Source organism: Scomber japonicus, chromosome 2, assembly GCF_027409825.1.
Source record: "Scomber japonicus isolate fScoJap1 chromosome 2, fScoJap1.pri, whole genome shotgun sequence".
Lineage (NCBI taxonomy): Eukaryota > Metazoa > Chordata > Actinopteri > Scombriformes > Scombridae > Scomber > Scomber japonicus.
This window is the reverse complement of record NC_070579.1, coordinates 12,794,732-12,804,109: the sequence shown is the minus strand read 5'-3', so window position 1 is coordinate 12,804,109 and position 9,378 is coordinate 12,794,732. Positions and strand designations below refer to the sequence as shown.

General features: G+C 39.7%; 1 protein-coding gene across 1 annotated transcript in view; it reads right to left on the bottom strand.

Moving 5' to 3' along the window:
* Positions 1-6,136: 6,136 nt before the first annotated feature.
* Positions 6,137-9,378, bottom strand: part of LOC128377608 (monocyte to macrophage differentiation factor 2-like) — a 7,596-nt gene continuing 4,354 nt past the window's right edge. The window contains exons 5-7 of the mRNA XM_053337574.1: positions 9,344-9,378; positions 6,424-6,493; positions 6,137-6,340 (exon numbers count right to left, since the gene is read on the bottom strand). The exon at positions 9,344-9,378 is cut by the window's right edge and continues 67 nt beyond it. Of these exons, the coding sequence (XP_053193549.1) occupies positions 6,137-6,340; positions 6,424-6,493; positions 9,344-9,378 (309 nt within the window). The remainder of the gene's footprint in view (positions 6,341-6,423; positions 6,494-9,343) is intronic.

Genomic DNA, 9,378 nt, shown 5'->3' with positions numbered 1-9,378 from the left:
TGCAGTCTGTTTTGACTGCAACTTGTGCAGTTATGCACTTACACACAATATACGATTTCTTTTATTTGGCAGGTGGCCTAAAAGGTGTTGTTGTAGCTGACTCTGCAAGCGCTGGTGGGATAACGTGACTATTTTAAATGCCTGCTAATCCACAGTAATCTGGCTACTTGGCCGCAGTTAACTCAATCCTGGGACCAACACATACACACACACACAACGTTTACATAGGTCACTTTTGGGGACATTACATAGAATTGCATCCATTCCTGGAAACTTAACCCTAGCCATTACCACTACTTCCCTAACCCCCCCTAACGCTCTACCTAACCTTAACCACTGACCCGCCCTCCAGAAAGTCAGTTTTTGACAAATTAGGGACACCATTTTTGCCACTCAAATTGAACAAACAGGTCTCAAATTAACTAGTCTTTAGTCTAAAATGTGTCCCCAAAAGTAGTCTGTGACACACAGAGAGAGAGAGACATGGAGACACAAAGATACAGACCTAAATTTTGCATTTGTGACCCAGTAGCTATAGTGTTACATTTGGTATCACACAGACTACAAGCTACAACTTCTCAAGCACCTTTTTTTAAAAATTATTGTGCAGTGCCCTTGTCTAGACTACCGAGAAGGTCAAAATTAAAACACTCGACACATATAAGATATATGAATATAACATACATAATTCAAGACTGAACTTTTTTTGGACTACCATGTGCCTTCCCCCCTTTTTGTCCACTGTCCGTCCGTGTGTTTACCACTTTGGGCTCACCGGTCGTCAGTAGCAACCGCCATAGCAACAAAAGGCAGGGGAAAATCCTCAGAAATTAATCCGCTGATGAGTCGTCAGGCGCGGCGGCACTAAAGGCGAACAGCCCGGCCTCTAACGGGTCAGCAGGTGTGTCTAATAACCACCATTGTAATCGAGCTCATTTCACACACAATAAATAATCAATTAAGATTTTTTTTTTTTTTTTAAAAAAAGGTTGTTTCGACACAAATTGATAATAAAAATAGACGTTTTTACAGATTTTTAAGAGATGACTGGTAATAAAATAGGTCCTGGAGAGGGGAAAAAAGTTGAGGTGTGATTATTCCAGCAGTGACAAGCCCAGTCCCCTGAGGGCTCCTCCTGCTCCTGGGTGTCTGTTGCGTTGGTACTCACGCTGCCTGCAATGCGTGGCTCCATGGTGGTGTTTGGGAATCCTTCTTGGCTTCTCTCTCATTGCGTCCCCCCCGTCTCTCTCTCCACCACCTCCTTCAAGGTATAAAAAAAATTCCCAGCTAGAATGGGGTAAAATAAAAAACCCAGCTTTCCCTGCTCCGAGCGACACCCAGCCCTCCGGTGCTCCCATCAACATCCCCCCAACCCTTCCCAAAAACAAGCCCCTTTAACTTGGACGACAGACAGCCGCTGAGAGCTCCTGCTCCGGTGTGCACATCTCCGCGGAGTGTCCAGCAATGCCCACTGCCTCCGGCAACCGCATTCCCACATCCACAGCGGTTCACTGCCGAGCCGTGACGGAAACACCCGAGCTCTGCGCGCTGCCTCACTTCGGCTTGGTTCGGCTCCGGCGCACCTGCTCTCTCTCCCGAGTGCTCAGAGGGAGACGACGCCGCCTGGTGGACACCGGAGGTATGAGCGCAAACTAATTCAAACTAATTTTAGTTCAGGGGCCACATACAGCTCAATTTGATCTAAAGTGGGCCGGTAAAACCATTGCATAATAACTTACAAATAATATATAATACTTAGTATAACTTTACTATAATAAACCATCTATTTACTTTAGAAGAATGAGTGCAATTTTAACAATATTGTCTGTTTTTTTGTCATATTTTGCACAGAGGCTGCTGATTGATATCAATTTGCACATGAATGATTAAAATAAATGGTCAGGATATGAATTAATATATATATTTTAATAATATATGCATGTATTGTTTTTTCAGAGGATTGTATTCATAGTCAAGATGGAGAAATCCAGAGTATCTCCGGGTACTCTGGCTTCCTCCCACAGATCAAAAACATGCAATTTAGGTTAAGTGGTCACTCTACATTTTCCATAGGTGTGAGTGTGAATGGTTGTCTGTCTAATCTATGTTAGCCCTGTGATGGACTGGCGACTGATGTACGCTGCCTCCGGCTCAATGACAGCTGAAAAGCTTTGTGTCCTTGGGACTGCACACACTGTTTTACAATAATAACCATAGTGTATTTTGCTTTGTTACAACCACTAACATCCTCTCAAATATGAGGTATACGATTCTAAAACGTCTTAAATATGGTCCTTTTTCTTGACATGAACTTTTAGGTAAATCAAAATAGGCTGAAAAACATAAAATATTCAGCCAAATTATTGTTTAGATCACCTCAGAGATCATGCAAATATTTTATCTTTATAGTTCATTGTACGAGGACTACTTGCTGGCAACTTTTAAGAGCAATCTGCAAAGAAAAAGTAGTTTTTTTCCCCAAAGAGATAAGACATTACAAAATATTGAGTCCAGGAATATACTGCATGAAAAAGCTTTTTTTTTTATTACAAGAGAAATAGAAAAGATAAAAGCATTGTTGGCATCATATAGGCTTATCACAGCACAAGAGCACCACAGACACAATAACCAATATGAAAACTAGAGAAAGAGAGAGAGAAACAATATGGGATAATATAATCAATCTTGTAGGACCAGAAAGAAAACACCAGCAGCACTGAGAACAAAATAAGCAGCTCCACAATCACAGAGCGTCTATAAACAATGTACAGAGGGTCCATGAAGGCTTCACGGAAAGTTTATAAAACCACAGGGCTCTATACAAAGTCAGGTGGGCACTGTATGTCTGAATGAGACAAATATAACCAAGAAGAGACAGACACACGTCAAATCCTAAAATAATTCATGTCAGCGTTGCCAAACCTGCCTGTGGAAGTAGTCAAATTATTGGCTATGATGTAACTTCCTAAATGCTCCACAACAGTAAACACTCAAATGAACGCTGGAAGTATAAATGCAATTCCCAGTCAGTTGTGACATAAAATTTGTTCTGAACTTACATTAAAGATAAATACTAATTTTGGTGGGAATATATTGAATGAAATTGGTAGAATTTTGGTATTTTCTGTCATTAGATTAGATTTTTGATTGGCCCTACAGTATACAGCTGTGTTCATATGCTAGTTGGTAAATTGTAACTGTAAATGTTTTAAGCTATTAAGAAATTGGCACATTTGATTATTTGTTAACTCTTCCAAGGAGATTATGTTAAAATAAGCTGAATAGGTGGTTTTTGTTTTTGTATTGGTGGCGATCTAAATCCAGTTGTGGATCCAGTAATTTTTACAATTAAATTACCCCCCAAAAATTTGAGATTAGTTCAATTTTTACCATCCCCATTTTTTCATGTACGACTGCACATACTTGAACAAAAAAGAAAGTCTGGCACATGTATCCCACAGTTGTCTATCACAGTGTGTTTGGATGCAGATCAGATGCAAATTTAAAGGAGTTTCAGAAGAAAAAAAAGCCATAGTTCTGTATAACACAACTAATGCTAATATCAATCATTTCTGCCATAAAGCTTTTCCCTGTTTGGGTTTTTAGTTAACATTACTCATATTTAAAGCTTTCAGAAAACTTTTAATACTGCTGCCCTTCTTAGGAATGTAAGTGAAGCTCTGTGGATTGGTGCCAGCATTAAAGAAAGCAGCTTCACAGCTATTTTATCATTTTCATCTTAAACAACCAGAGCAGCTTTAGTGGTCCATGAATGTGGCGTCACAGGCTTTTAAGCCCAAATGATCCAAATCCTGAGAGACAGACAGCAGTGAAAAGATGTTGAACTGGAGTTTTACACCTATGGATACTAAATGGTTTGACCATTAGGTCAACTAGCCACATCTATCACACTATACAAGCTTGTCCAATACACCGTGTGCCACCACATACAATTTGACACTTAGAATACATACATACATATTTCAAATATATTTTTATGTGTTCAAGGTACATGCGTTCACGTGTAAACATAGACTCAGCCGATTAAAGGCTTTGGATTCATGGGCGATAGTATAGGATACAAACACGCACACAAGCACGCACGCACGCACACACCTGAGATGCCTTAATATTGGGCCAGATTGTTCAACAATACTATAGCTTCAGTTTCCTTTCAAGTGTGAGACGTATATGGTAGTAGTGTGCTATCAGTTGCGGCAGTAAATCAGTCTTCTGGCAGTGCTGAATCAGACAGTGGTATTCCCCTCTGAGGTTCAACCATGTAGCTTTGACAAACTCTATCAAATGGATCCCATTCATTTAGGACTGAAATGATGACACTATGAGTACATTAGAAGAAAATATAGATGAAGTCAACATATACTGTACGTCATTGATAAATATACTGTATAAATTGTACTGATGACATCTTCACTTACTAAACCTAGTCAACAACAGTAAACTATTAGAATTCAGTATTTATGCGTGATAATCTACCGTGTAGAGCGTACTGAAGGTGGAAGCACACAGGTTAAGTCTTCGAGACTAGAACCATTAATATCTGCAAGTTCAACATAAAAACATCATTCTACAGTCATGCTTGATTCAGAAATCACAGTAAATCACTGACTGAAGCAACCATTGTTAAACCATACAGTGTAGATAGCACAACTAATAATAACAGTAATAATACTATAGCACTCTGAATTGAAATAGTAAATTACTGATGTTGCAACCTCTTAAATATATTCAAACCAAAACACCACCTTCTGATAATGACGATAATAATACTTTAAATAATGCGCTAAAACTAATAATGATAGTCAAGTCAGCTAATTGTAAACATTGTCTTCCTTGACACTAAGACAATGCCCTCAATTCAGCTTCTGAACACTGAATCTGGACGTGCACCACATAGAGAGAAATCTCCAAGAATAGTTGAGAATACCTGATCATCTAAAAGAAAACCTAAAATCCTGCTAAAATAACTTGAGACAGAAATAAACTGAACTGGTTTAAACAAAAGCTGTGTCCCAATTCATATTCAGCCTCCTTTAAAGTACAGGTTGATCACAACAAGCTGAAAGGCTCTCAAAGCCTTCCCCAAACGCAGCCCTCTCAACACAATTTGGAAAAAACAACTGGTCTATGCTTTGTAGCTCTCAGTATCCTACAATCCATCGCATGCCGGTAAATATCTTCATGGTGCTTTCAAATGTCCCCGACAACTCGTAGAGTCAAGATAGGTGACACATCGACTCTGGCATCATTAAACCTGCCTGAGTTTTACCACTGGTTCCTTAGTCATGTAAGCGCTGTTGTTAAAGAGATAGCAGTGTCAATCATTTGATCCACAACTTTGGTCCAGACTGAAATATCTCATCACCTGTTGGATGGATTGCCATGAAATCTGGACATTCATGGTGCACAGACGATGGATCCTAATGACTTTGGTGATCACTCAACCTTTTATGTAGAGCCACCAACAGGTCAAAGTTTTAACTTATCCTGTGAAATATCTCAAAAGATAGATTGGTACAAAATTTGGTGGAGACATTCATGGTTCCCAGAAGATGAATCCTACTGACTTTGGTGATCTCCTGACTTTTTCTCTAGTACCACCAAGCAATGTTCCGACAACTACTGGATCAATTGCCATAAAACTAGATACAGACATTAATGTCGCCCTTAGGATGAAATGTAACTTCGGATCCCTTAAGTGTTCATCTAGCACCATAATTACATAATTTTAATGTGTCCAATAATTTGGTTTATAACTAAATATCTGCAAAATAATGACTGTGTTGAGAGCTAATCAGCCGATATTAGCATGCTGATGTGACAAACTAAGTTGGTCAACATGGTAAAAATTATATCTGCTAAACATCAGCATGTTACCATTGTCAATGTGACATGTTAGCATACTGAAGTCAGCATTAAACTCAAAGTCTGTCTTTACGAGATAACGAGGATCACCTAAATGCACCATCAGTTTTGGTCTCAGTGAGGCTATACCGTCTCATTTTCAGGTTCAGCCCACTAGGTGGAGGCAGCCACTGAATTGGGACACAGCTCACTTCATCTCCTTGAGGTCGCTCAGACACAGGAGTTACATCCTGTGAGGTCAGCGCTGATGTCATCTGGAGGTCTGGACCTGATTGGGTGGCTGGGCGTAGAGGTACTTCCAGATGGCGTAGTAGTGTATGGCTGCTCCCATAGCTACAAACAGGTGCCAAATGGCATGAGCAAATGGGACAATGCCATCACTTTTAAAGAAGACCATCCCCAGACAGTAGCAGGCTCCACCCAGCAGCAGCTCACACAGCCCCGACTGCTCCGGCTGAGAAGAAGCAGAAATGACGAAGTGTTAAAGACATTACAAAAATACAGGGAAGAAAGGTGAGACTAAATGAGTGGGCTCACCATTGAGAGGATGACCAAGGCAGGAAAAACCCCCATCACTGTGTAGCAGATCAACTCCATGAGCTTATACCTGAGACAGAGAGAAGTATTTCAAGTTCATGCTCGACCATAGTCTAAAAAGTGAGTGGAAACAGCTTAGGTATCATCACATGACCTGAGTGTGAACGTAAGGTCTTTGGGGTTGGATTGTCACAACTGTCTCGGTTATAATATGGTCTTGTGTTAACAGACAGCTGACATTCTCTGTTTCTCATGTCCATTGACTCGCTTGTCCAGGGTTGTAGTGTCCCTGTTGCATGGGTTGGTCCTGTCTTTTGAGTGTAACGACAGAGATCTTGAGGTATTCCCTCCTTGTGACTTTAAAGACTCTGGCCAACCCCACTGCCCTAGAACACCATTGCATGAAGAGAGGAAGGTCTCCCGCTAGTCACACAATTCATTTCATAATACTTTGGAAACATTTTTTTAAATCAAATACTCATTTTATGTAAGGTAGACACAGTTTTTTAGAGCATAGAGAGTGATGGATGCAGAGATTTTCAACAGATTTTGGAAATGAGACCCACTCCTCCATTTCAGACACTCAAGTAATATACTGTTATGTATCTGTGTTTTTGACAAGATGCAAAATGATGGGACTATTTGAAAACTCAATCACAGAGGAGCAACATCATTATTGATGGTGTCCTTAAGGAAAAAGGTGAAAACAGATCGGGCCTGAATGTGAAGGATTCACTCAATCATGTGACTGATGTGAAAAGTGAAGTTTATTTGTTTTGAGATATGAATATAGTGTAGCTATATATATATATAGCGATATACTGGGTAGCTAGTTAGTGATTGTAATTTGTGTTTCCTTTGCTAACCAGAGTTTTCACTAATCAAGCAGGCCATACACCTTCTGCATGTAACGATCATATATCTACTAATGTCTCTGAGCTTAGTCGATTTTAGTGACCACAATATGGTTTCTCTCAGTAGAAATGCTAAAATTACTAAAAGCAAGAGCCAAAGTTATATATAGACAGTCATAAAAAAAAGGTTTGCTAATGATCTTTGTGGAGAATGTTAGAAATGTTAATTGGATTGGTGTGTACAGTGCTGACGAGCCAGAGGTTTCCTTAACTGCTTTAATGAATATATTTATGAGAACTGTTAATAGACATGCATTTATATACAAAAAAAGTTTACAGCTAATACTAAAACAGCCAAATGTATTGATTTAGCTCTAAAAAATTTAATGAAACAGAGAGATGAAGCTAAATTGGTGGCAGTAAAATCAGGTTTATTGGAGGACAGATTCAAATACTGTAAACAGAGCAACTGACTAAGAAGTGACTAAATCGATAGCCAAAGAACTGAATGAAATATGATGATAAAAAATGTTTAAATACCTTCAATTAAATCATGGAAAGGAAGAAAAATACTCATGCCTCTTCTGTTGAATCAGATGGTTTGTTTCTATGCCCAGAGATATCACTAACCTCTGTGATGAACTGATAAGTAATGAAATAAAGGATCATCAAATTTGATTATATGTTTCAATTCAACTGTGTAGAGGCTAGACATGTTAAGATATTGCTGAATATGGCAGCGCAGGCACAGATTATTGTGACAGCAAGGTGCTAAACATCACTGCTGATTTCGAGTTCCCTTAAGTCACATATTGAACAGATGTCTGCTGTTCGGGGTGTATCTTAGATGATAAGTTACCTTTCAGTGGGCCAAATAGTAGACCTGCAAGTATTCTCCCTGTGCTTTGGATGGCTAGGGAGAGGATACAAATGGCTTACTGGTTGAAGGACACTGATGACTCAAAAGTCAAAAACAGTTTATAGGAGCAGTTATGTCAGATTTTAAGTGCTGTATTTGACATAATCGATCATTATTATTTAATTTTTTTTAATGTTATGATTTTAACCCATCTGTGACTACCTTGATGAAGGGTCTCCTCTAGAACACAGACGGTCTTTTACAATTGTAGTCTGTACTTGATGAAAGAGATTTCCGCACACTTAGATCTCTGCAGCATCCACCTTTAACAGAGTTAAAAGTTCTATCTTTGCTGTCTACTTTTCTCTCTTTAGAGAACTTTTCTTTGACTTGTGTCTCTGGCCTCTCCCTGACATGCAGGAGGCAGTCGGCAAAGCCCTCAAGCTCCACCCTGCCCCTGGACCCAGCGGAGCAGCTCACTCATTCAAAGTTTATTCCCTTTGTTCTCCAGCAATTCACCAACCAAGTGTGGAGTCAATCAGACCAGTTCAAGAGATACGAGAAGGACATACCGACACATAGACTCCTTCACACAGATTCCTTCCTTTAGTAGATAAATATTGACCCTAGCTGCAATGCGCAGACTGCAGCTTGCTCTTTGTGTTGCATCAAGAATTTTCAGGTGAAAGTTTGCATACTTGCAGATCAGGTCCAAACATGGCTGATCCACATCAAAAACTTCATTCTGTTAATGTACTGCTATAAGTTAACATGTGTGAAGCAACCGCTGGCATTTCTTTCACATTTTAAAACTTTGCACAGATGAAGTACATTTTATGAAAGCCTGATGAGATGAAAACAGAAAATGAGGACTGATGTCACATCTTATTAATAATGAAAGATGACAGAGGTGAAGTAGTAGTAACAGCCTCAGGATGCCGTACACACATCTCAATCAGTTACACACAGAGAGGTTCACAGATTTTACATTTTAGAATCAGTGTGTGTGTGTGTGTGTGGGGGGGGGGGGGGGGGGGGGGGGCATTAGTGCATCCCTACACTTTGGTCATGTGATGACACTTTAAGCAAGCTCCACTCTTTGATGAAGACCATGAGATGTGGTTGAAGCCTCAGAATAGCAAGTGACTGGACCTTTGATTTGATTTGAGACAGTCTGGCACTGATCGAAGTAAAAAAAAAAACTGACCTCTCATGGAAGAAGAAGACATAGGTGGTCCCAAA